This window comes from Hipposideros armiger, unplaced genomic scaffold (assembly GCF_001890085.2).
Source record: "Hipposideros armiger isolate ML-2016 unplaced genomic scaffold, ASM189008v1 scaffold_42, whole genome shotgun sequence".
Lineage (NCBI taxonomy): Eukaryota > Metazoa > Chordata > Mammalia > Chiroptera > Hipposideridae > Hipposideros > Hipposideros armiger.
In genome coordinates, this window is record NW_017731392.1 from 3,661,630 (window position 1) to 3,688,119 (window position 26,490).

Sequence of the window (26,490 nt, forward strand, 5' to 3'; positions counted from 1 at the left end):
CCTGGGAAGAGCGCAATGATGGTGCCAACTTGGGCCAGTGAAGCAACGTCCTCCACAACTAGATTGAAGAACAAAACGACAGCAACTTGTCTATTCCCCTTCCCCCAATTCCCCAGCGCTGTTCCCATCCCCCAATTCCCCAATTAAAAAGAAAAAATCTAAAAAAAAAAAGCTCTATACTCCTGACCCCCACTGTAAAAAAAAAAAAGATTTCCACCTGAAACTAATACAACTAATATAATACTGTTTACCAACTATCCTTAAATTAAAAAAAGAAAGAAAGAAAAAGTACATGTTTTGGAAAAAATAAAAAAGTCATCAAATAAAAAAAAAATTTAATTCAATGTCTAAACCCAGTAATTTAATAATAAATCACATTACTTAAATGGTAATCATCATTATATTATTAGTAATATTGTTATTATGATCAACTCAATAGTTATCCTTTATTCAGTTTCTACTATGTGAATGGGGCTGTATCATAAATGTTATGCATATTATTTTATTAATTTTTTTCTGCCAAATGTATAATTGCTCCAAATTTCTTCTTCTTCCCTATAGGTACAATAAATGACATGTTTCTCCTCCTGTTTAAGGGAAGTTCCTCCATCTTGACCTACGTGTAGACTAATAATTGTCCCTCATCATCCATTCTCTACATGTTGTTTTTAGCACCAGAGACCTCTACATTTTAATAATACATAAAGACATGGCAGTGTAGTCACAGACATTTCCCTGCTTCCTTATGTGGCCATGAGAATAAATTTCCATGACCTGATGTTAGCAGAAGTGATGTGTGCAAATCCTACACTGTTGCATAAATGGTAACAGCATGCTCTCCGTTTCTCCCCCTACCCATGGGTTGAAATGTTAGCATGGAGATGGCCCTGCTGGGACCATGCAATGAGAACAATAGCTTAGGGACACAGGATGGTAAACTACCAGACCAAGAAAAACCGGTTCTCTGAAAGATCGCATGGAACAGAGGCAGCCCACCGGCACTCATCTCTCCATCATTATGTGAAATTGAAAGAAACTCTTATCTTCTTTAAGCCATCGTATTATTGGGGTCTTTCTCTCACGGCAGCCTATTCAGCTTATTAAATGATATAGGACTCATACTCTTTCATCGTGTCCAGTGTTGGAGTCCTTCTGCTATTTGACAATTCATTCTCCATAAAGATCCCAGAGTGATCTTTTCACAGACAAATGTTAACATGACACTCCTTTAAGCACTTTATGGCATCACGTAGCTCTCATCCAAAAGACCAATATCCTTAAAATCCTTGTAAGACCTACATGTTCTGGCCCCTGTTTATCTCTCCAATCTCATCTCACACCGTGTTTTTACTTACTCTCTGGGTTACAACCAAATTGGTCCTTTTTCAGGTACTCCAACAAGTAATTCTCCTCCCGTTTGAAAAAAGCCTGGAACAAACTTTTATCTGGTTTGTGTCTGGCTAGTGTCTAATCCTTCTTTAGATCTCAGCTCCAACTTCACTTCCTCAGAGAACCCTTTGCTGACTGTTCCTCCCACCTCTGGTCCTCCAAGCTATGTGCTCTCTTTCTACTGTGTCCCTGATACATGGCTTGTAATCATACACTTATTTGTATGATTATTTCACAACTATATGCCTACCCTTTAGACTATAAATGCCATAATACTACGGTCTTTTATCATTCACCATTGAAAATCCCCAGCATCTAACATAGTGCCTAACACCGAGTAGGCATTCGACAACTTGTTGAATATACGATATACTAATAACTTGTGCAAAATAAATATTATCCACTTTTTAAAGAAATGGTAGTTAAAGCTCAGAGTTATTTTTAAAACTTGCCCGAAAACTGTGATTTAACAAATGGATGCACTGGGGTGCTGACACAATCTTTTCCAATCCAGAGCCGAAAACACAAGAAGGGGCTTCCAGAGGCCGTTGTCTGATAACTAGCCATCTCAGGGAAGACAGAGTTCAGATAATTCTGTCCAGATTTAAAGAGCTATTGCTATATAAGTAGATAAGAGTAGAGCACTTATTCATTCATTCATTGAGCGCATATGATATTTAGAAACTGTGAAAGTTCCCTAACGTTTAGTTATTTCCTCAACTTCACATCAATGTGTACTTTTAAGAAAATTTTAGTGTTGTACCTCTGTAATCAGTAAATATTTTAAAAATTAAAAGCAGTTTCATTACCATTAGAGTTCACCAAAGGATAATTACTAAAAAGGGGACCTAGATCACAATATGGACAGGTAGTTCCTATTTTTGGCAATTTCCACAATCGTCTCATGGATCTCATTCTCTTCTGGCAGCCTTTTAGCTGTACACCATTTAAAATCACGTCTGGGTATCCAATGGATGCTTCCTTTTAAAACCACTTCTTTAAAACGTGGTGTCTGGGGCCATATTTTATTTAGATATAGGGCTGTCTTATCTATTCATTGCCAACAATTGGAAGAAAATTAATCATACTTTACCTTGTTAAGGGATTCGGTGGTGTTCTTAAGATTTAGCTGTAGCATATTTCCAATGATTGGGAGGGGAGTGGGGCCAGGTGGCAGCTTCCCTTTGGCATAGCTTCGGTTCCACAGAAAAAGGAGAGTCAAACAAGAAAGACAAATTATCAGGACTGTGAAGGGATCCATTGTATACAGAGATGTACTCTGTGTAAAGGCAATTGTAAGCTAATAATCCAATGATTTTATAGTTAAGTACAAGCTGATCACCAAACATGCACTGTTTTTGAACTTTTGGGTTAATATGTTTTTATCTTCAGTGTACTTTGGGATATTGGCAGAGATTAACACCAAAACAAACAAATCAAAGCAAACAAACCCATCTTAGATACCAACAACAGAATGATGATTGCCAGAGGAGAAGGAGGGTGAGGAGAGGGTGAAGAGGGTAAAGGGGGGTCACATATATGGTGACAGAAAGACTAGATTTTGGTGGTGAGCACACAATAAAGTATACAGTTGTCATAGTATAAAGTTGTAGAGCTGAAATTTATATAATGTTATTAACCAATGTTACCCCAATAAATTTAATTTTAAAAAATAGTCGCCTTAGTATTGATAAATATCTAAGTTTTCAGTGGAAACCATAACTAAAAAATAACTCACTTTATATGCTTTCACTTATATGTGGACTCTAAAGAACAAAATAAACAAAACAAAAACAAACTCATAGATACAGAGAACATTTTTATGGTGGCCAGACAGAAGAGACATGGCGGGGGAGGGAGGTGAAAAAGGGAAAGGGATTAAAAAGTACAAATTGGTAGTTATAAAATAGTCATGGGATGTAAAGCATAGCATAGGGAATATAGTCAATAATATTGTAATAACTATGTATGGTGTCAGATGAGTATGAGATTTATTGGGGTGATCACTTCATAAATTATATAAATCTCTAATCACTGTGTTGTACACCTGAAACTAATATAATATTGTATGTCAACTGTAACTGAAAAAATTTTTTAAATGTTTAAAAAAATAATAAAAGATGCACCTCCTGAATATACTGCCCATATGAACCAAATAAAATATACCAGTATGAACCAAATAAATATGAACACTAAAAGTGAATTCTGTGTATTAAAAATTAAGTGCAAAATAATAATGATGAAAACAACAAAGTTAAGTGGTATAGACAATAGTTCTAGAAGGTTCTTCAAGGCTAGCAAGTACATCAATAACATTTGTTTTGGATAAATTTAAATATTATTTTAGATAACATTTATAAAAAATAAACAGGATTTTTAAAATATTTAAGTAGCCTAATTTCATAAAATAGCCACAACAATACAACAAACATTACCAACACCACAAGAGGGAATGAAGAAATATTTTAGTGGCTCTACTGTGCCAGATATTTTCCACCCTGTTAGCTCACTTAAAGAACTTCACAACATGCTTTATAATAGAAAAGTTGAGGCTGAGTTATTTTGAAAAGATTCAGATGCCTCTCTGTCCAGTTAATAAAGAATAGGGCTGGAATTTGAATCCAGGACATCTGACACATCACGTATGCTAATTATAATTTAAGAAAAGAAGAAATGAGTGCCAATACAACAGCAGCCTGGAGGGCAAGAAGACCCCATCTTAGGAGCCATGCAGATATGGAGCCCAACACAGGACTCCCAATGGTTTAGTCTTCTACGCTGCTGTAATGAAATGTGCTCAGTCCTGCAGCAGGAAGTGTCAATCTCAGAGGAAGTCAGCAAGCAGGTTCTGAGAGAGAAGAGCTTCCTCCACAGCTTCTGTAGCAGCAGAGAAGTAAGGATAATTAGTAGTCACCAGGTAGTCAGGCTTAGGGTGGAACTAACTACATCATAAATACCTCAGTCTGGAAAGACTACTATGTCCAGATTTCACAGACAAGAACATACATATTTAGATCAGCTTCTAAGTGTAATAAAATAAAAATGCCGCTCTTTCCTTGCCACCGTGGAGTAGCACGGAGGCAGAGGCTTGGATGCATTCAGGATTCGGCTCCACCCATAACCCACCGCCATGGCCCAGGAAGGCAATGCTGCTGGAGGTGTAATGGATGTTAATACTGCTTTACCAAGGGTGTGGATGTGCCTCATCCACAACGGCCTAGCACGCGGAATTTGTGAAGCTGCCAAGGCCTTAGACAAGCGCCAAGCCCATCTTTGTGTGCTTGCATCCAACTGCGATGAACTTATGTAACGTCAAGTTGGTGGAAGCCCTCTGTGCTGGACACCAAATCAACCTAACTAAGGTTGATGACAGCAAGAAGCTAGGGGAATGGGTGGGCCTCTGTGAAATTGACAGAGAGGGAAAGCCCGGTAAAGTGGTTGGTTGCAGTTGTGTGGTGGTTAAGGATTCTGGAAAGAGTCTCAGGCCAAGGATGTCATCGAGGAGTAAAGTACTTCAAATGCAAGAAATGAACAAATAAACTTGGCTCTTATTTTTCAAAAATAAAAATAAAAATGCCACTTTATATTACATGAAAGAACCAACTTTGAGTAGTCGTCTGTAAAACCACTATTAGATTTTTAAAGTGCCTAGAATCTTAAAGTGCTTTATAAAAGAAAAATAAATTGCTTTCTTTAATTAAAAAAATAATAATTATTTTTATTTATAGAATTCTGTGAAGTTTATGAAGCACTCTTGTGAATATCTTATTATTTGAATCTCATAATCAACTCATGAGACGGGTATTACTTATCCATTTTACAGGAGGAAAATGAGAATCAGAACTGAAGGAATTCACCGAAATTTCCATTTTTAAGGCAGGGTAAGGAGTCCAGCTCTGGTTTTATAATTTGTGAGCTCTGCACTGGAACGTATTTCAATTTAATTATATTTCAGAAACATTTGTTGAGTAATTAGTTTTAAACTTGCAGTCTTACTTTGGCAGTGAGAAAATGATTTAAAATTAAACAGTTACTGAGTCAGTGTTTTCATCATGGACAAATAAAAACGAGAGTTCAGAAAAGTTTGTACCTTTTTAATTTACTTTAGACTTCAAGAGGCCAGGGTCCAAAGACTCAAAGAGTTTGATTACAAAGATATGCCATTATTAGCTGTTCGATTCCTCATCCAATGTACACTGCCTCAGGTTCTAGAACAGAGTTTAAAACAATTTTATATATACTCCTATATGTATATGTACATGTATGTGTGTGTGTAGATATATAGATGACTTGTTTAAAAGTAATTCCGTCTCACTCTCTTCAGAGCAGTCCCTTTGCCTGAGAAACTTGTGTCTTAGCTCTGTCTATGCACCCTTTCTGGGGGTCATATGTCATATGCTTGGCCATTTTACTCTTCATAGAAGGAAGAAAACATAGAAATAATTGAACTGGAATAGATCTTAGAAATCATCTGATGACTTTCATTACTTCCTTATTTTAAGAGCAATAAATAATAATGGCTCCAAGAGGCAAAGACCTCAGTATATAGTTACACAATGGGTTAACATCAGAGCCACTAGTTGAAAGGTCTTTCTTTCCTCAAATACAAAATGTTTTTGATCACCTAAATCTGAAGAGATTTTTACCGTAATACCGAGTGTAGGAAACACTTGCTTTTAATATTTAACTCTCTGCTACACAGACGTAAGCTCCTTTAAAGATGGTGAAAGTTTTTGATAACCTGTTTTACCTCTAATTATAAGGACATTAAAGGTAAGGAAGCAGCATTCTTTTACCTGAAACCCTCAACCAAAGCTCAAAAAGAAACAGGACTATTAATCCAAGACACATAGTCTCTTTCCCTTTGCTCTTGGTGACCATTAAAATCCTTAACAAAGAAATATGGGAATACTTGAATACAAAATCTACTTTCTAGGTACCCTGGCCAGGATTCTAATTTGTGAGGAGGTAGAGGACAGGCACAAGTTCATTTTAAAAATCATTTTATCCCCCAAGTTGGCCTTGTTCAGCACCAAGAGGGAGATCAAAAGAGGTCCCCTCACCCAAAAATGAATAGTGGAGTCAGCAACTATAATAGCTTCTCCATCCTTTCGGGTCACAGTCCAAAGGTCCTGCTTCAGTTTCATCCCACCCAGAGCAGCAAAGCTGAGATGGATAGAGATGGCTAGGAACAAGGAAGGAGAGCAGGGGCTACTAATAGCAGGCACACAGCAGGAACCACTGCAGTTCACAGGGACCTGCTCAGTAGACAAATCAGCAGATTTCACCACTGACAGAACCAACGTAGCCAGCACAGCCAGCTTGGACCCCCTGCCGATGACACCAGCTTTTGCCACACAGGTATTCACGTTTGCTGATGCCGGCTGCTAGAGTCCCTCCCCACTTCTTGCTCCCACCCCAGCTGGAATCCAAGAACCACACCAGAAGCCAACTCAGGCCTCTGCAGCTGTGTGAGTGCAAGATGGCAGCCTAGGCACAGACACACACACACACCACCACCACCACCACCACCACCAGTTAACACCAGCTGCTGGGCACACACTTGGAGCTAGCCCCTCCAGCTGAGCACCCACTTGTCCCCCGCCCGACCCCCATCTCTGGTTTCTGCTGCAGTGTACATGCCTGGAGGGAGGGTGTGCAGCCATGAGAGAGCCACTGACAGCCAGGGCTCTTGAAGCTGCCTGTGGGCCCAGATCAGGCCCTGTCTTCTGTCACTGGCCAGCATCATCATGCACACCTGTAGCTAGCCTCTCCAGCTGTGCGCCTGCATGCCCACGACCTAACTCCCATCACTGACATTCATTGCAGTGCACACACCTGCGGGGAGGGTGTACACCCCAGTAGGGCCTCCATAACTGCGAGTCCTTAGAGGGCCTGATCCTTGCTGCCTACCCTGGCCCCTCCACACTACATGTATCTGCACCTGGCCCCTGCCCCCACATAGAACCTACAACTGGCGCATACAGCTGTGTGCTTACCACCAGCTATAGCCACCCGTGATGCCTGTCCTGGTCCCTAGCCACAGACCTGGAGTCACCGCTGAGGACCCCTACAGCCCTTGCGGGCAATGTAGACCCCTGGCAGTGCTCACCAAGGTCCACAGAATTGTCAATGCTGTGGCCCCCAGTAGCTTGAGCCAAAGAGACATTATGCCTTCCCAGAGACAATGCTGCCACATGCTCCCACGCTTCACCTCCTGCACCACTTGACTTAGAGTCACAGCATACGCCAGCATGCTCCCACCCACAGGTGAAAGTCTTCTTACTGAAAAAGACTAAAAGAAGTGACGGCTTTGTCAAATCTTCAGATACCTATGCAAGGCTCCAGGGATCATGAAGAATCAGGGGAAAATGAGCCCATCAAAGGACTACAGTAAATCTCTCATAATTGGCCCCTAAGAAACGGTGGTCTAGGAATTGCACAACAAAGAATTACAAACAATTATTCTAAAGACTCTCAGACAGCTACAAGAGAATACAGATAAACAATTTAGTGGTATCAGGAAGACAAAAAAAGAACAAAATGAGAAGTTTAACAAAGAGATAGAAAACATAAAAAAGAATCAAATACAAATTTTTGATCTGAAGAATACGATAACTGAAGTGAAGAATTCAATAGTTTCAACACAAGACTGAAACAACCAGAGGAAAGAATCTGTGAGCTAGCAGACAGATCAATTGGAATTATCATTTTACAGGAGCAAAAAGAGGAAACAATGAAAAGAAATAAAGTCTATGAGACTTATTGGATACCATCAAGAAAATAATGTATGCATCATTGGAGTCCTAGGAGAAGAGAGGAGGAAAAGGGTAGAGAGCTTCTTTAAAGACATAATGGCTGACAATTTTCAAACCTAGGAAGAGATCTGGATATCCAAGGGCATGATAGGTCACCCCAAAATTTCATCCAAAGCAATCTTCTCCAAAACACAAATAAAGCTGTTTAAAATAAAAAACAAATAGAGGATTTAAAAGCAACAAGAGAAATTTCTCTCATAAAAGGAAAATGTTATCGGCAGATTTCTCAACAGAGACTTTGCAGACCAGGGGAGAATGGGATGATACCTTCAAAGTACTGAAAGAAAGGAACTGCCAACAAAGAACACTTTACTGAGCAAAGCTATCCTTCAGAAATGAAGGGACGATAAAAACTTTCCTTTACAAAACTGAGGGAATTCATCACTACTAAATCTGCCTTGCAAGAAATGTCAACATACTTGATAACCTAGAAGAAATGGATAAATTCCTAGAAACATAGATAGAACCCACCAAGACTAAATCATGAAAAAAAAAATCTGAACAGACTAATAACAAATAAGAAAATTGAATCAGTAATAAAAAAATTTCCCAAAAAACAGAAGTCCAGGACCATATGGCTTCACTGGTGACTTCTATCAAATATTTAAAGAAGAATTAACATCAATCCTTCTCAATCTCTTCCCCCCCCCAAAAAAAAAATGAGTACAAGGGGAAACTTCCAAACTCATTTCACGAAACCGGCATTACCCTGATACTGGAGCCAGAATGATGAACAAAGACGCACAAATTTTCAACAAATTACTAACAAACTGAATTCAATATCACATTAAAAGAATCTGTACCATGATCAGGTGGGATTTATCCCAAGGATGCAAGGATGGTTCAACATCTACAAATCGACTAATGTGATACACTACAATACCAGAATGAAGAATAAAAATTCATGATTATATCAATAGATGCAGAAAAAGCATTTACCAAAAGTCATGATAAAAATGATAAAAAAACAAAACAAAAAAACTCACAATATAGGTCACATAGGAAAAGTCCACAGCAACATATCCAATCATCCCCAACTCAGCTACAAGGAGGCTGCCAAGGTCCCTACTAAAGCATCCAAACCCAGCCCTAGTCAGTGTATTCCTGCCAGTATCACTTCCCCCGAAGTATCTCTAGCCCCCAAAACCCAAATGTCCTCTGTTCCAGGGTGTTACTTCCTGCTTCCCAGGATAAGGTCAGCTGAGTAGTTTGAGGATTGGGTCTCTGAAGGTTTTTTTTTTGTTGTTTGTTTGTTTTCTAAAGATTTTTATTGGGGAATTGGGGGGATGGGAACAGCGCTGGGGAATTGGGGAAGGGGAACAGACAAGTTGCTGTCGTTTTGTTCTTCAGTCTAGTTGTGGAGGACGTTGCTTCACTGGCCCAAGTTGGCACCATCATTGCGCTCTTCTCGGGCGAGGCAGATCAGTCGCCGGCTTCTGAACGGCCGCTCACTGTGGCTGCTGGCCGCTCACGCTGGCTGCTGGCCATACACGGTAGCCCATGGCAACCCACTGCCACAGGGGCTGCAGCCTACGCCGTCACCAGCGACTCACAGCAGCCCAGCTCCAGGTTGAGCTGTTGTTCAGCATCTTAGCTGTAGAGGGCAGTGTCACTGGCCCTCATATGTGGGATCCGAACCGGGGCCCTCTGGCATCCCAAGCCAGTTCTTAACCATCGCGCCACTCGGCCGGCCCCTCTGAAGTTTTGATTAGAGGGTAACATCATGGAAATGGAACCACTTTATCAGGGCTCTTGGGCCGCTGCTGACTGGTGTGGGCGGTCCTTTGGAATTCCCAGGATGCTTTATGGAGACTCAGCCTTGAGTGGAGCAGATCAACTCTTGGACAGGAGGCCAGCAGACTTCGGTTATAGCTCTATTTTCTATTTTTGTTTTCTAAAAGACCTGAAAAATCTTTTCTTCCCCTTTCTGAGAGTTAATTCCCTTATCCATAAAATAAAATGATGGGACTAAGTCCCCAGGGTCTTTCCCAGATGGATGACTCTGAGCTCTGGGCAAGATTTTAGTGTTAAAACACCAAATGTCACAGATAGGTCTAGATAAATTTTAGACTTGAAAGAGACAAGAACATGAATGATTGCTCAGGAAGAAAGTATCTTGGCTTTGCTTGGATCCATGGTGAGCTCAGAATCCCGATGTTGTCAATTAGTTTCTTCATTGAGTTAATAAAACTCTGATCTTTATAATAAAAATGGTTCTAGAAAATATAGAAGCAGGTCCCATTGTAGGTTAGCTCAGGGAAAAACAGGATCAAAGAGTGAGGAAAATAGTGGAAAATATTTTTTAAAGCAATAAGTCATACACTGTAACTTTGTCTTTCAGATTACATTATCAATTTAATTTTTAAAAGCTCTAAAGAAACATCCACTGAAAAAGTGCCAAATCACCAAGAAGTCAATATGTAGAAAACCAAACATCACTTTTCTCTCAAATCCCAATTAACTGGTCCATAGTAGCTCATTTAAATAATGCTCTTCCAAATACCCATCCACACGCTCTGCCTTTATTTGTACTATTCTGTAACTAAAAGCTATCTGCAAGGCAAAAGAAAAGCATTAAAAGAGGCTACTCTTTTAAATTCTTATACATAGGAATTACAGCTATCACCACAGACTCGTAGCTGTTTGCAAAGTCTGGAGGGAATTAAGCATTTATATAAGAAAGAACAGGGGAGTTCAGAATCATGAAGCCCTTTTATACATTACGTTGAAATAACTAAGTGTAGGTCCACAGGAGAAAGGAGCAAAGAGAGAGAGAGAAAGATGAGGTCGGATATTTGAAAGATTATAAGAAAGGAAGTCTATATTGCTCTAGAAGAAAAACTAAGAAAAATGAGTACAAATTACTAAAAGCACATTTATTTTACTGTCATTTTTTTGTATAAAAAAAGTAAATAAGATGTTTTGTTTGGCTTTCAAGCATTGGTAAGAAAAGGAGGAGAAAAAGCTCTTGTTCATTGTTTCAATAAAGCAAAAAAAAAAAAACAAATCAGATTTCTAGGAAAGCTATCCCCTCAGGTCCAAGGTTCCACTTTCATAGGGGAAGGCATGCCATCTTGTAGAACTTTAGGATATTGCAATTACCAGAACGCAATGAGTTTGCATGTTTTAAAATTTGACCATAATTTAGCTCAACTCCTATTTTACAGATGAACTTATAAGGAATAAGAAAGTTTCTTTTGCAGACATGCGCCTGCAAAGGAAGACTATTTTGATAGGCTAAAAACTGATTTTCACCTTATCTCTTCTTTCATTTAGATTGAAGAATGAGCAAAAAAAGAAAATAGAAAGTGAAAGGACAATTTGCAATGCAAAACAATTACAGCCCTTGCGTGAGTGGATTCTAAGCCCTTGCCCAGGCAAGCACCAGTCTTTAGAGCTGGCAGTGGGGGTTAAACCATTACCCCCAAAGTTTTAACCCATTATTATTCAATATGATAAAGGACACCACACCACCTTAGTTTATAAATTTATTGGATAAAAACAAAATCAATGTCAGACATTAAATTCGGTTTGGTTCAAAGTTGGCTGATGTCCATTTGCAGCAGAGATGAACTGAGGAGAGAAGACACCATGATGCTCGCATGGGGACACTGAACGGAACAATTTCCCATTAGTTATAAAAGCCGGCATCATACACCAGTGTGAGTCAGTTAGCAAAGGTGGGGGAAGCGACATTTCATGAGCAGGGATAAAACCAAAGGAAGCAAGCACTTCCAAGAGAGGAGAGGGCCAGAGCATTCAGAGAACAAGTTACAACAGGGGCTGGTTGGAGAATTAGTGTTGGGTGCAGATCTGCTGGTTCACTTGGGGAACACGGTGACCACGTCGTAGCCTTCGGGTGGTGTGACCCGCTCTCGGGCGTGCTTTTCACAGTAGATTTGATCTTCCACAAAGAAATGGCCCTTCTGTTTCAGGTTTGTGCCACAGTCGGTGCACACGTAACACTCAGGGTGGCGGTGATGGTCCCGCAGCTTCACAAACACACCACTGCAGGGGGGAGGGAGGAAGGTGGCGCCATTAGTGACGAGCACAGGAAGGTGGCACCCGGGACAGGGGCTTCTCCCAAGAGGCCCATCAAAGGGCAGATCGGAGCCTCCCAATGGGCCTCCAGTCATCAAGTGGGCCTCTCATTCCTGGAGTCCAGAGACAGGACACTTGAAACTTTCCGGAAGTCTCTCCCACTTCCACAGAGCAGCCCTGCTTTTTCTGGTTTCACACGTTCATGTCCTAAGGGTTCTACGGCCAAGGAAACCCTTCACCACGTGGCTCTGGGACACAGAGCCTACCACGTCTTTCTGCTCCATTTTTCAGGTAGGATTTTTTTCCCCATCACACCCAAAATGTGCACCATCCCACACTTTCCATATTGTCATGGTTTCCCCAACCCGCAGCTCCCCCAATGCCTGGGGAAGGCAGATACTCACACAATACCAGTGCCACATTTGTCACACATGGGCAATTTCTGGGCATTTCCAACAGATGCGGCCACTTTGGTGACTGGAGCCTTCACACTTCTGAATCCTGAGGGCTTGTTGGGATCCCCTAAAATAAGGAAAACACCTGGGTTAGCCAGGAAGTTCAAGATTGCAATTTAAGCATCACTTAGTTCTTTCAGAGTAATTTATACGTATGTTCCAGCAAGGTCTTGGGCACTGGATTCAAACAGGCCTGACTGCTGTGTGATCCTAGGCAAGTTACTTAACCTCTCCGGTCCCCGGTTTCCTTTTCTATAAAACAGGGCATCATTTTTCCCTTCGCAGTGGTACACAACGATTAAAAAATGCACATAAAGCCCTCCCACAGTACCTGGCACATGGTCAGCCCTCAAAACACATATTACATTTTGATTAAATACACATGCAAACATTGACAGAGGAAGTTAAAGATGCCTTACACAGATGAAATTAAAAAATTAAATAAATAATCTGTTCCTCAAAAGACAGTGCACTTAGATGCCAAAAGAAACCCAATTCACAAGGAAAACAAAATCACTACAGTGGAGCAGGCCACAAGCAGCCAGAGGAAAACCAGCCGCTACAGAGCATAGGAAGCAGCCTTCCTGCAGTCAGCTTCACGCACACAAAATAGGCTCCTAGTTCTGGGTGCTGAACTGACTGCAGCCCAGTTCATCACATCTTCAGAGCCCTGTGTCACAGCAGCTATTAATTATGGTAAGCTACTAATTTTACTATCATTGCTGTGTCATTGGCTGGGTGTGTTTCCACATCACTTTTTTTTTTTTTTTTTGGCTACGATGTGCCCTAGCAGTATTCTTATGTTCGTCAGCTATTTACACATGTCTCTGTCTGGGCTGCAAATGACTGGAGCACAAGAACCCTATTTTATATACTTTTCAATACTCCACAGAGCCTAGCATGGGGCTTAGCAAACAACAGAGGCTCAAGAAATACATGGAAACGAATGACAAATGCGTCATGGTCCCTACCTTAGTCCAACAGGCTTTGGCCCAAGCGGCTAGAGAAGTCTCTGCAACAGTGGTTCCAAAAAGGCATCTATGGGCATTCTGAGCACCAGGAGAGATTCCAGAAAAGTCACAGACCAGGCTGCACCCTAGGCCCGCTGAACGAGCACCTCCAGGTGCAGGGGTCCCAGGAGACCCCGTCCTAGACCCCTGGTTAAAAACCACTTCTTTGGGCTAAAGCAGCTGTTCTCAACCTTCATTGTGGATCAGATCACCAAGAAGGCTTATTACAGACAACACAGATTGCTGGGCTCACCCGAGGCCTGGGCTGGGGCCCAAGAAGGTGCATTTCTAACACATTCTCAGGTGCTGCCGGTGCTGCTGATCTGCTGGTCTGGGAACCACGCTTTGAGAGCCACTGGACAAGAGTGACAAAGATGGCTTTCTGTGTAAGGTGGGGGAGTGAGCGGGTGAGGGCAGTGTCATTCATAATTACAGCCATGGTGAGCAATCCTGGGACTGACAAATGAGGACCCTGGCTCTCCTGTCCTTTTGGAAATCGAGTCCCTGTATGATGACTGGTGCTTCTGAACCAAAAACTGAGATGTGTTCAAATAATGGGCCAGGTGTGGCAGATAATACATTTTGTCCAATTCTCCATACCCTCCCTACCCTCGCATGCTTCCCAGTACGTCAGTGATTCTCTACTGGAGGTGATCCTAGGGAACAGCTTTGATCGTCGCAACTAGAGGAGAGTGCTGGCATCTAGTGGGTAGAGGCCAGGGATTCTGCTAAATGTCCTACAACACGCAGGACAGCCCAACCACAGGGGTATGTCTGGTCCAAAATGTCAACAGCACTTGGGCTGAGAAATCTTACTCTGGGTGGAGTGTGCGTCTCCATCCCACAGACTTTGGGTTTAGTCACATGACTTGCTTTGGCCAATGGGATGTGAGCAGACGTGAGCCCAGTTCAGTCAAAGGCGCGAAGTGCACTCGTGTGGTTTGGTCCCCACTGGGCTTCTGCCCTACGCCACAAGAACAGCAAGCCCTTGGAGAGCCTCCCTCTTCTGGGCTCGAGAATAAGACTCATGGAGCCAGGCCCAGCCCTGCCAAACCCGGCTGAGCCACTGCTGAGCAGCAGCCCTTGAGAAACAGGTGGAAGAAACACGTTTGCTGCTGCAAAACACTGCTGACTAATATGATGAGAGAGCTAGCGTGGGATACTTGGCTGCCTTATAGAGACCACAAGAGGGGAGGTATTTCAAAGGAACCTAGGATTTTAATGGCCCATCATGGGTGTTCATGACACAATCTCTCAGGTTTCCCCCAGCAAGGCTGGGAATGTCCTGCATTGAGGAGCTGATGAACAGATGTCCATCTGGCACCATGTGAGAAGGGGCAGCGAGGAGGAAGCTCTGCAGTTTCCACCATTTTCAGCTGTGAGCTCAACAGACAGGCTTGGGGAAGGACTGGTGCTGTCCCGTCGGCAGGGGCATCAAGGAAACCACCTTGGTGCTTTGGTTATCCCCAAGCCCAAGGGACCGCCTTGCCTCCCCAAACCTTCCTCCCCGCCTCTTTAGCCACAGTCCCAACTTTGTTCATTATGGATTGTTCTTTGGTATTAATATTTTTTGCAAAAAAAATGTGATTTTTTGGAAAACATTGCATTGAAGTATCATTTGTGTCTTGATTATTGAGTTTTTTTGGGTGCCCCCTTAAATCTTGCGCCCAAGGCGAATGCCTTCCTCAGCTCACCCTGATCCTGGTCCCCTATAGAGAACTCAGAAGGGCCTGGGCGGGCAGCTTTGTGCCGCCAAGCATCCCAAGTGGGCTCCCTCATCTTCTGGCTGTTGGTGCTGGAGCCACCTCGTCTGCCTACACTCTGAGAGAAGAAGGACATGGCAGCATCTCTGCATATCTGGACAGCTTGGAAAGGAAACAGACTATGCTGAGAGAACCAACTCAAGGCGGTCAGAGTCTTTTATGTGATGGGCTGTGTTTTTCACCTAACTCATTCAATCAGCACAAAAATTTCCAGGAAAGGGCAGGAGGTGCAAGAGGATGGAAGGAGAGAAGAAAGGAGAGACACGCAAGCCTCACTTCATACGAGGAGAATCCACAACTGATTTTGGAATAAAGAAAAGTGAACTCAATGAAACGGCACAACAGGAGCAGAGGAGGCTGTGTGCTGGCTAAAGCCATCCTGGCTGGGGCTTGTTCAGCCCTGCAGCGCCACCTGCTGGCTCGAGTTTCTTCTCTCACTTATTTAGTCAACATCGAAAATGCAAAGAAATTTCACTTCTTCTTTCCCTCTCAACTAGCTTACAGTAAAAAGATCAGCTCCCTTGAGACTCTGGGCAACTACAAACATTTTGAAATTTCTCTTCTTCCAGTGAACCTTGAAGCTCACAGCTTTCTGGAAAAAAAGTGAAAATGAGTTGAGTAAAGCACAGCTTTCTTTCCATCCACTTCACTGCTCAATCACCTTCCACGGCTCCACCATGCCTAGAGAATCGAATTCATGGTCCTTGACCTAGCCCCTGGTGGTCCTCATGATTTGACCACCAGAATTCTCCTGGAACACCGGGCACCAGCCAAAATGAGCGTTGATACTTAATGAGCAAGACTCCAGCTTTCTTATCTCAGAGCCCCTGCGTTTTCTCAGTCCATGCCTCCCTTCAAGTTTCCTCTTGTTAAAAATCTCCTTCAGTGGATGGATGAACAGATAAACAGGATGTGGCACATACATATTAAAGAATATTATTCAGCCTTAAAAAGGAAGGAAATGCTGACACGTGCTACAACATGAATGAACCTTGAGGACATTATGCTAAGTGAAAATAAGCCAGTCACAGAATGATAAATACTGTAGGAGTCCACTCATGTGAAGCACTTGGGGTAGTCTAACTCATGGAAACAGAAAGTAGAATGGTGGTTTCCAGCAGTTGGGGGAGCAGGCAATCAGGAGTTAGTGTTTCAGAGGTGGAGTTTCAGCTTTGCAAGATAAAGAGTTCTGTGGGGAATGGTGGTGACGGTAGAACAACAATATGAATGTACTTAATGCCGCTGTATTGTATGTATACTTAAAAATGGTTAAGATGGTACATTTTTTGTCAGATGTATTTATTTCGCCAGAATGTATTAAAAAAAAAATGCATCCTTCTCCCTGCAAATTTTGGAGTTTGATCCAGGGCAAGATGAAGCATGAGGAACACAAGACCCTTTCTCCTGGCCAGCGCTTCCGTCTCAAAAGTTTGCCGACCCCCGGTCTAGGTGACCTCTACAGTGTCTACGTCCTACTTTGGAATAGGCTGACTCTTCCTCTCTTAACTCAAGGGCTCACTACTCAGAGTAGAGTAAGTTGTGGTTTCTTGTGTTTTGACAAAACTGTCATCCTTTAGGGTTGGCCCCCAAGTCAAGTGTCAGGAGGACCTCATACTGGAACTTATTACACAGTAGGGCTCATTGCTTCTCAATGGCACAGGTACTCCAAGCACGGGGGGAAATTACAGGTAGAGCAATAATATCCTTTGAGCATAAAAGAACTTTTTCCCTAATTTCCCGTGCTTGTAAATGGCCAACTTCTCTAAAGAACGCACCCACACGGGGAAGAAGCCTGGGTGTTGGGTGTGGTCAGCAGGGAACTTTCAGCTCAGGGCAGGGCTCCCAGGAGGCTGACTCTGCAGCTGGGCGCTTTGCAGAGGGGGGTTACTCTTCCTTCCAGGGGGCACTCAGGTCTGAGCCTCACTGGCTCCGCTGAGCAGACAAGTCAGTCCCTCCGGGGCCTGGCCGAAGCAGCCTGACTATCAGAAGCTCCAGGTGTCCCTCCCAGAAGCCCCAACTCTCTCTTCACAGGTGGACATGTTGGAGAGACGTAGAGAGACAAGTAGGAAGCTGAACTCCTGTGAAGTACCTGAGCCTCAGAGAAAGGGACAAAGGCAGAGTGTGGAGGGCTGGGCATCACAGGAGCCAGGAAGGAGTACGAGACCCAACCCTCCAGCAAAATCATTCCTAGCTCGGCTGAACATGAGACTCAAAAGGTGCTGAGAGTAAACACCTGGGAGGTGAGTGAGCCTGAGCGCTGCTGCTCTCAGGGCGCCTTTGTGAGAACGAGGGAAAGCATCCCTTTTTCAACACACCCATCTGTCAAGATTTTCTCATAATATACTGTTGTCATTGAATTAAGATAGTTTTGCTGTTCTCCACTTGAAAATTACCATAATAGGGCCGGCCGGGTGGTGCAGTTGGTTAAAGAGCGAGCTCTGAGCAACAGGGTCGCCGATTCAATTCCCACATGGGCCAGTGAGCTGAGCCCGAAATGAGCTGCCACTGAGCTGCCAACGGGCGGCTGGATGGCTCAGCTGGTGAGAGCGCATGCTCTTAACAACAAGGCTGCCGGTTTGACTCCTGCATGGGATGGTGGGCTGCGCCCCCATCCCCCGACAACTAAGATTGAAAATGGCTACTGGACTTGGAGCTGAGCTGCGCCCTCCACAACTAAGATAGAAGGACAACAACTTGACTTGGAACTGATAGGTCCTGGAAAAACACAATGTTCCCTTCCCCAATTCCCCAACACTGTTCCCCTCCCCAATTCCCCAATAAAATCTTTAAAAAAAAAGAACAAAAAAAAATCTGAAAACATTTCTCCATAAAGATGTATGTACCCCTATGTTCACTGCAGCATTATGGCCAAAATATAGAAACAAAGCGTCCGATAGAGGACTGGATAAAGAAGATGTGATACATACACACAATGGAATATTACTCAGCCATAAGAAAAGATGAAATACTGCTATTTGCAGCATCATGCTAAGTGGAATAAGACAGAAAAAGTTGAGAATCATATGATTTCACTCATATGTGGGCTATAAAACTGAAAGCAACAAACAAGACAAATAAAAACTCATAGACACAGAAAACAGTATGGTGGTTACCAGAGGGAAAGGGGGGTTGGGAGGAAGTAGAAAAGGGTAAAGCGGGTCAAATATATGGTGATGGACAGAGAACTGACTGGTGATAAACAAGCAATGCAATCTATAGATGACGTATTATAGAAATGTATACTCAAAACTATATAATTTTACTAACCAATGTCACCCCAATCAATTTAATAAAATTTAAAAAAGAAAAAAAAAGAAAAAAGAAAAATTACCATAATAAATACAGTATAGGATGCCTACAATGTAAAGACTATCTCCTGAGACCTCCAGAGCCACATGGGGTGGCCCTCGGTGCCTTGGGCATGCGCTCACACCGTGGACAAGCGGAGGCTGGCCTAGAGCCTCCTGCTGAGGTTTCCAGCTTCATAATAGTTATGAGGCACCTACAGTGTGCCCGTCACGGTGACGGGTGTTCAGTGCAGTTCATGACATTTGAACCTCACACCAGTCTGAGAGGAAAGGATTTTTATTCCTGGCTGGCAGATGACAAAACAGGCCTGGGAAGGCTCAGAGACTTGCCTAAGGTCACATGGAGAGGGCGTGGCCACACTAGGTCTCTGAGCCTCTCAGGAGGCCATCCACCCTAGAGCAAGAGCAAACGCATGGCCACCAAGTGAAAGCCCAGTGCCTGGCTTCACTGTGCTGCTCATTCATTTTCACTCTGCTTGTCATTGCCCGTGGTCTTCACCTATTCACACGTGTCAACCACCACAGAGGCGTGCTATGTGGGCGCAAACCAAACAAACTGCCAAGCGACAGACCAACAGAATCCCACCAGTCAAGGTCACCATGACCTCAGCCTCCTAATGCACAGGTGACAGGAACCAGCTAGACAGGAGGCTGGGATCACATTCATATTTCTCTCTCTCTGTCTCTCTCTCTCTCTCTCTCCCCGCTTTTAGCATTTTGAAAGCCATGCCTTCCAAAGCACACTGTGCTCTTTCCACCTAATGGGGGCTCCGTCCACTTTGTTTCAGCCCTGACTGGTCCTCACACCTGGCCTTAAACAAGACACTCTGACCACACGCTGATTACCTTTCTCCTCAGACTCCAGGATTTCCTGCAAAACCAGGAATGAAGTGGACTGTTTCGGGGGCTCATTTAATTCCTGTTTCTCCTGCAGCATCTTGTAAACTTCAGATTCCTTGTCAATGACGAGTCCACTTGGAGGCTGAGGATGCTCTAAGCTGTAAAGAATGTTTGGAAATTTATTAGAACATGTCAGAAGTAGAAAAAAAGAAAGAAAAAAAAAATTCAGCAGGCACCCCTTCCAAGGAAGACACCCCTGAATCAAAGAGTGGATAGAAATTAGGGCAATGGATGAAGACCTCCTTAGCTCTGCCACAGACCTCCTCTCAACATTGTGAGGTGTCTGTAGTCAGAGCTGGCTGCTGCTTCAATGCAATCAGAAGCTCTTTTTCCAAATAGTTTTAGTAATTCAATTTCTTTTTGGCCTAATGCCATGGAATGGGAATGTTTTGCTTCTTTTTAAATTACACAAACGACATTATGTCAAAAGAAAATTTAGGAAAGGGAAAATGTGAACCACAACCTGACCACTAAAATCTCAGCTGGGTCCCCTCAGTACAGGCCATGTGTGTTCTTTTCCCAGAGCAGAAATCAGTGGTCTTTATTCCTGATGATATCAAAGTGCTTTCCATCTCTATAAACTGTCATCTCTCTCACGGCGAGCAGCTCTGGTCGTCTCACCTACAACACACAGGTAACAGCATCTGCCCTGCCTTGTTCACAGTGTTGGTAAGTGAGGATGAAAATGACAAGTGCTTTATAAACTGTGAAGTGCTATTCCACCACAAGGGAGGGGGCAGAGCCCTCCACTCAGGCCCTGTCTCCCACACCTTCCTTGTCTTTTGGGGTTCCCCAGACAGGACTAGACAGGCGGCTTTTTCCCCCAGGGCCCATTTTCAGGGGAGGAGTTTTGCTGCCCGGTCTTAGGAAGGAGGAGAGAGGGAGGTAGCTCCTCCCGATCAGCTTTACCTGAAGTCTATCCTGAGTCCTACCCGCTCTCAGCACCCTCACCTCCACCACATGTCCAAGCCACGCCATCGCGTACGAGCACAACTGACCAGCTCTGTAACTCGGCCCTCGGATGCCATTCTCAGCCTCAGGCCAGTCTTATTTTCGACCAGAGGCCGGAGTAGTATTTTAAACACAAGAATCAGACTATGTCATGATGTGGCTCAAAGTGTTCTCATCTGACTTAGAACCAAATATTTACAGTTTCAATAACAAAATACAAGTTTAATCAAATCCACCTCCTTTGGAGTAAGTATTCACTACTAAAAGTAAAAAGTCCCTAAAACATGTGACTCTGCTTTCCTCTCCAAACACATCTCCTGCCACCCCTGTCTCACCCTGTTCTAGTCAGACCGGCCTTCAGGCTGCCTCTGAAACCCACCAGCCTCAGGGCCTTTGCACCGACCACTTCCTCTGCCCAGAACGCTCTCTCCCCAGAGAGCCCATGGCTCCCACCGTTCATTCATGTCACTCCTCAGAGCCCCCGCTTGAAACAGCCTACCCACCCCCATCACTCTATCTCCTTACTCTTCTGCATCTTTCTCCATGTGTTCCCCTCTCTCCCTATTTATTACCCTTACCTGCCTCTTTATCGTCTGTCTCCCCCTAGAAAGTAAACCCCGTGAGGGCAGGGCTTTGGTCTGCCTTGTTCACCACCATATTCCCGGGTCTGAATCAGTGCCTGGGACAGTGTCAGGGCTCAGCAGACATTAGGAATGTGAATGAAAACTGCAGAGTGGGTCAAGTCCCTCTCTCCTCCCTGCTGCACCCTTTCCCTACTCGGGTGGAGTCACAGGGGATCGGCTAGGGCGGGAGGCCTCCCAGGACTGCGCCAGGGAAATGAGCGGCCCGGCCTCCTGAGCCAAGCTCACCTCCTGCCTCTTAGCCTCCACTGCTTTTTCAGAAGCCACCACCCTCTTGGGAAGAGAGACAGTGTGCCCAGGGAGCCAAAGAGAAAATACCAGAAAGCGATGCAATGTATGGATGCAGATGGATAGGTTTGTATGTAAACAAATTGTAGTTTGTGAGCAACAAAGCTACGTGCCATCCAGCCCACCAGGCGGCCTCCTGGGAGGTTGGCTGTTTTAAGTGGAGGGTCAGAAAGCCCGCTCTGAGGAACGACAGCTAAGGATGCAGGCAGTGGCTACCAACAGTTTTCTCAAGGAATCTAACCACTCTGTCTTTAGGGCTGAAGGCTGCTTTTACAAGTGCCAATGAATTATACAAACTACCTTTACTCACTCGCTTCCCACCCCAACCGGTGTGTAATTAGTTTACATTCCATTTTTTAAAAAAAACTGAGGTATATGTTTTCCCTGAGTAATTCTCCCCAAGTTAACTGGGCCTCCTCTCTCTCTTTCCCGGTCAACTTCCTGGGGCATTTGATATACTCAAGTCCCCGGCTGGAGCTCCAGGTTTTCCCTTTGACTACAATCAGGTTCTCACAATAGAAGACTAGACCCTCAAAGAGTGACATATGCTTTGCTGCTGCCAGAGAAGATTGAAATTTAAGAAAAAAGAGTCCAGCTGGTCACTTGTGCTGGCTGCAAAGGCGGGAAGGGAAGCCAGCTGCCCCTGCCCCACCCATAGCGACTATGGCTCCCTGCCTTTGTCTCTCTCCCTCTGTGTGAGTCTCCCATCCCCACACCGCAGGCAATAGGCCATCCTGAAGAGTGGTTTTAACCAAAAACCATGTCTTCCTCTGGCCCACCTACTCAGCCCTGTGCTTTGAGTTACATGCCTCTTTCTTGGAGACTTGAGTTCTGAGTTTGCCCTGTAATAAATTTATTATTTTTGATGAATCCTTTTCCTATTATACTTAGAACTATTTTAAAATCAAGATCAGACCATGGAATGTTCTTGAGAATTTTTCCCCTTCTTTGGTGTATGTTGTTATGTCTGGAAGCCACCAAGGGAACGCTAAAAATGACAGAGCCCAAACCACAAAGACATTACATATTCTTCCGGCAAACAGCCTTGGAAAGTATTTCCATGATTTAAAAAAAACACCAATTTACTGTTTATTCTCAAATAATGGTGATATGTTTCTTCTGCTTGATAAATTATAAAGCACTTTAAACTTCCATTAATTTATTTGAAGCACTGATACACCTAATTCAAAAATAATATTCTAAGACACTAAGTCTAAGTCTTAGATGTTAGACTATAAGATATTAATAAATGACACCATGGTATTTTTTTTAATAATTCTAGGACAAAATCATGCATTAGAAATGGAATTTAAAAAGCATTGTCATTTTTATATATAGTAACAGCAATGAAGGAAAGAATTCTACAATGATAAAGTTTCAAAAAATATACTATGCATGACTGAGTCACCAGGAGGAAAACTTGTGAGGGTGGGATGCTAAAAGTAACAAAATTATTCTAAATCCATTCTTTACAATTTTAATAACAAAATATACAAGAGTTTAACCAAATTCAACTCCTTTGGAGTAACTATTGGGTTGTGGGAAAAGTCATGACGTATTTTTTCTGTTTTTCGTTGCAAAAATGCATCATGACTTTTCTGACAACCCAGTATAACTCAGTCTTTGTGTTGCCTAGTTCTTGTTTCTTCCTGAGTTGCACTTGTTGCTGAATGTATGCCAATGACTTAAATTACTTATTTTCTCCCACTCTTTTAGGTGCTGACCATAGGTCTGTCTCCCTAAGGATATCACAGACAGGTCACTCCCAGCCTGATTCGGTAGGTGACATAGCCAGGCATTTAAGGATGCTGGTAGTCTTTAGGACACAGGAAGAAGCTCCTGTTGAGCTTGTCTCCCAGAGGAGGGTTTCAGAGGCTGAGCCTGCAGAGCTTATGAGAAACACATGCCTGTTCCAAATCAAAGGAGCAGCCGGGGTGAAGGTCAGGAGGTCAAGGACAGAGAACAGCATAACTATGGCTCTGGGACCTGGATCAGCACAGCAAAGACACAAATAAATAGGAAGACGTCCATGTTCATGGATTGAAAGAGTTAATATTGTTAAAATGTCCATATACCCAAAGCGATCTACAGATTCAATGCAATCCCCATCAAAATCCCAATGACATTTTTTGCAAAAATAGAAAACAAAAATTCATATGGAGTCTCAAAGGACTCCAAAAGCCAAAACAATCTTGAGAAAGAAAAACAAAACCTGGAAGCATCACATTTTCTGATGTCAAACGATATTACAAAGCTACAGTAATCAAAACAATATGGTACTTGCATAAAGACAGACATATAGACCAATGGCACAGAATACACAGCCCAGAAATAAACTTTGGTACCAGAAATAAACCATGGTCAAATGATCTTCAATGAGGGTGCCAAGAATATACAATGCAAAAGGATGGTCTCTTCAATAAATGGTAATGAGACAACTGGATATCTGTAGGCAAAAGAATGAAATTGGACCTTTATCTCACCATATATAAAAATTAGCTAAAAATGCATCAAGGACTTAATGTAAGACCTGAAGCCACAAAAATCCTAGAAGAAAACATAGGAGAACGCTTCATGATATCAGTCGTGGCAATGATTTCTTGAATGACACCAAAGCACAGAAAACAAAATCAAAATTAGACAAATGGAACTACATCAAACTAAAAAGCTTCTACACAACAAAGAAAACAATCAACAGAGTGAAAAGGCAATGAACAAGATGGGAGAAAATATTTGCAAACGATAATATTTGATAAGGTGTTACTATCCAGAGTTTATATCTTACACCTCTACAACACAAAGCAAAAATAACTCAATTTTAAAAAAATGGGCAAAGAACTTGAATAGACACTTCTCCAAAAAGACACACAAATGGCCAAGAACCATATGAAAAAAGATGCCCAGCATCACCAATCATCAGAAAAATGAAAATCAAAACCACTCATTAGGACAGCCACTAACAAAACAAAACAAACACAAAACAGAAAATAACAAGTGTTGGCAAGGATGAAGATAATGGAACCCTGTGTACTGCTGGTTAGTAATGTAAAATGTTGCAGCCCTATGGAAAACACTATGGAGGTTCCTCAAAAAATTAAAAATAGAACTACCATATGACTCAGCAATCCCAGTTTTGGGTATATCCCCAAAAGAATTAAAATCACGATTTCAAAGCGATATTTGCACACTGATGTTCACTGAAGCATTATTTACAATAGTCAAAAGGTAGAAGAAACCTAAACGCCCATCAACAAATTAATGGATAAAGAAAATAGTACAGGGGTGACCAGTTAGCTCAGTGGGTGAAAGCATGGTACTGAAAACCCCAAGGTTGCTGGCTCAATCCCTGCATGGGCCACTGTGAGCTGCGCCCTCCTTAAGAGTCAACTATTCCATTGTAGCATGAAACCAATGTGTAACCAATGACCATGGCTGTTCCCCAATAAAATTTAAAAAAAGAAAAAAGAGGGCCAGCCGAGTGGCGCGATGGTTAAGAACTGGCTTGGGATGCCAGAGGGCCCTGGTTCGGATCCCACATATGAGGGCCAGTGACACTGCCCTCCACAGCTAAGATGCTAAACAACAGCTCAACCTGGAGCTGGACTGCCGTGAGTCGACGGTGTAGGCTGCAGCCCCTGTGGAAGTGGGTTGCCATGGGCTACTGTGTGTAGCCAGCAGCCAGCGTGAGCGGCCAGGAGCCGCCATGAGCGGCCGTCCAGAAGCCCGCAACTGATCTGCCTCGCCCGGGAAGAGCGCAATGATGGTGCCAACTAGGGCCAGTGAAGCAACGTCCTCCACAACTAGACTGAAGAACAAAACGACAGCAACTTGTCTGTTCCTCTTCCCCCAATTTCCCAGCACTGTTCCCATCCCCCCAATTCCCCAATAAAAATCTTTAAAAAGAAAAAAAAAGAAAAAAGGGAAGGTTAAAAAAAAAGAAAGAAAGAAAATGATACAGGCAATGGAATATTATTCAGTCTTAAAAAAAAGAAATCCTGTCACATGCTGCAACATGAATGAACCTTGAGAACATTATGCTAAGTGAAATAAACCAGTCACAAAAAGACAAACACTGTATATTCCACTCATATGAGGTAGCGTCTACAGTAGTTAAGTAGTCACTCTTAGAAAGTAGAATGGTGGTTGCCAGGGGCTGGGAGACGGGGAAAAGGGGAGTTGTACAATGGGTATAGTTTTAGTTTTATTTACAAGATGAAAAAGTTCTAGAGATCTGTTGGACAACAATGTGTGTGTTGTTACAATTACAGTATTGTACACTTAAAAATGGTTAAAACTATATTTTTTTAATGTATTTTTTACCACAGTAAAAAAAGATAAACCCTTAGAACAGAAAAAGGAACTAGTGATACATTAAAAAATCACAGTAAATCAAATAAATCTCCAGTGAATTATACCGACCAAAAAAAAGGCCAATCCCAGAAAGTTACGTACTGTATGATTCCATTAATATAAAACTCTTGAAATAACAAAATTATAGAAATGGAGAGCAGATTAGTGAGTGCCAGGGGTTAAGGAGGGTGCAGGGATAGGAGGAAAGTGGGTGTGGCCATAAAAGGGCAACCTGAGGGGTCTTGGTGGAGACGGAAACGGCTGTGTCTTGACCATATTAGGTCAATATTCTAGTTTTGATATTGTGCTACAGTTTTCGAGATGTTACCATGGAGGGAAACTGGACGTATGGATCTCTCAATTCTTTCCTACAACTACAAGTGAAGCTACAATTACCTCAAAATAATATGTTTAATTAACGTTAAGAAATCCTTTCCCCAAATGCTGGAAGTTAAGCGCTAACTGAAAACCATGTAGAAGAGATTTTAGTACCTGATTTTTTATGTAGGCTGACTCAGAAAAATCCTTCATGTCTAAGCTGCTCCAACCGCGTTACCCTAATGTTCACAAAAAAAT

At 42.8% G+C, this 26,490-nt stretch overlaps 2 protein-coding genes and 1 pseudogene across 2 annotated transcripts in view; 1 reads left to right on the forward strand and 2 right to left on the reverse strand.

Moving 5' to 3' along the window:
- Nucleotides 1–2,738, reverse strand: part of LOC109380905 (cytochrome P450 2C21-like) — a 23,417-nt gene extending 20,679 nt beyond the window's left edge. Inside the window, exon 1 of the mRNA XM_019638986.1 lies at nucleotides 2,483–2,738. Within this exon, the coding sequence (XP_019494531.1) occupies nucleotides 2,483–2,650 (168 nt within the window). The 5' untranslated portion in view covers nucleotides 2,651–2,738. The remainder of the gene's footprint in view (nucleotides 1–2,482) is intronic.
- A 1,781-nt stretch (nucleotides 2,739–4,519) lies between these two features.
- On the forward strand, nucleotides 4,520–4,920 carry LOC109380929 (40S ribosomal protein S12 pseudogene; annotated as a pseudogene).
- Nucleotides 4,921–11,682: 6,762 nt separating this feature from the next.
- The window catches only part of PDLIM1 (PDZ and LIM domain 1), a 40,278-nt gene continuing 25,470 nt past the window's right edge, over nucleotides 11,683–26,490 (reverse strand). The window contains exons 5-7 of the mRNA XM_019639129.1: nucleotides 19,631–19,782; nucleotides 12,653–12,770; nucleotides 11,683–12,215 (exon numbers count right to left, since the gene is read on the reverse strand). Of these exons, the coding sequence (XP_019494674.1) occupies nucleotides 12,029–12,215; nucleotides 12,653–12,770; nucleotides 19,631–19,782 (457 nt within the window). The 3' untranslated portion in view covers nucleotides 11,683–12,028. The remainder of the gene's footprint in view (nucleotides 12,216–12,652; nucleotides 12,771–19,630; nucleotides 19,783–26,490) is intronic.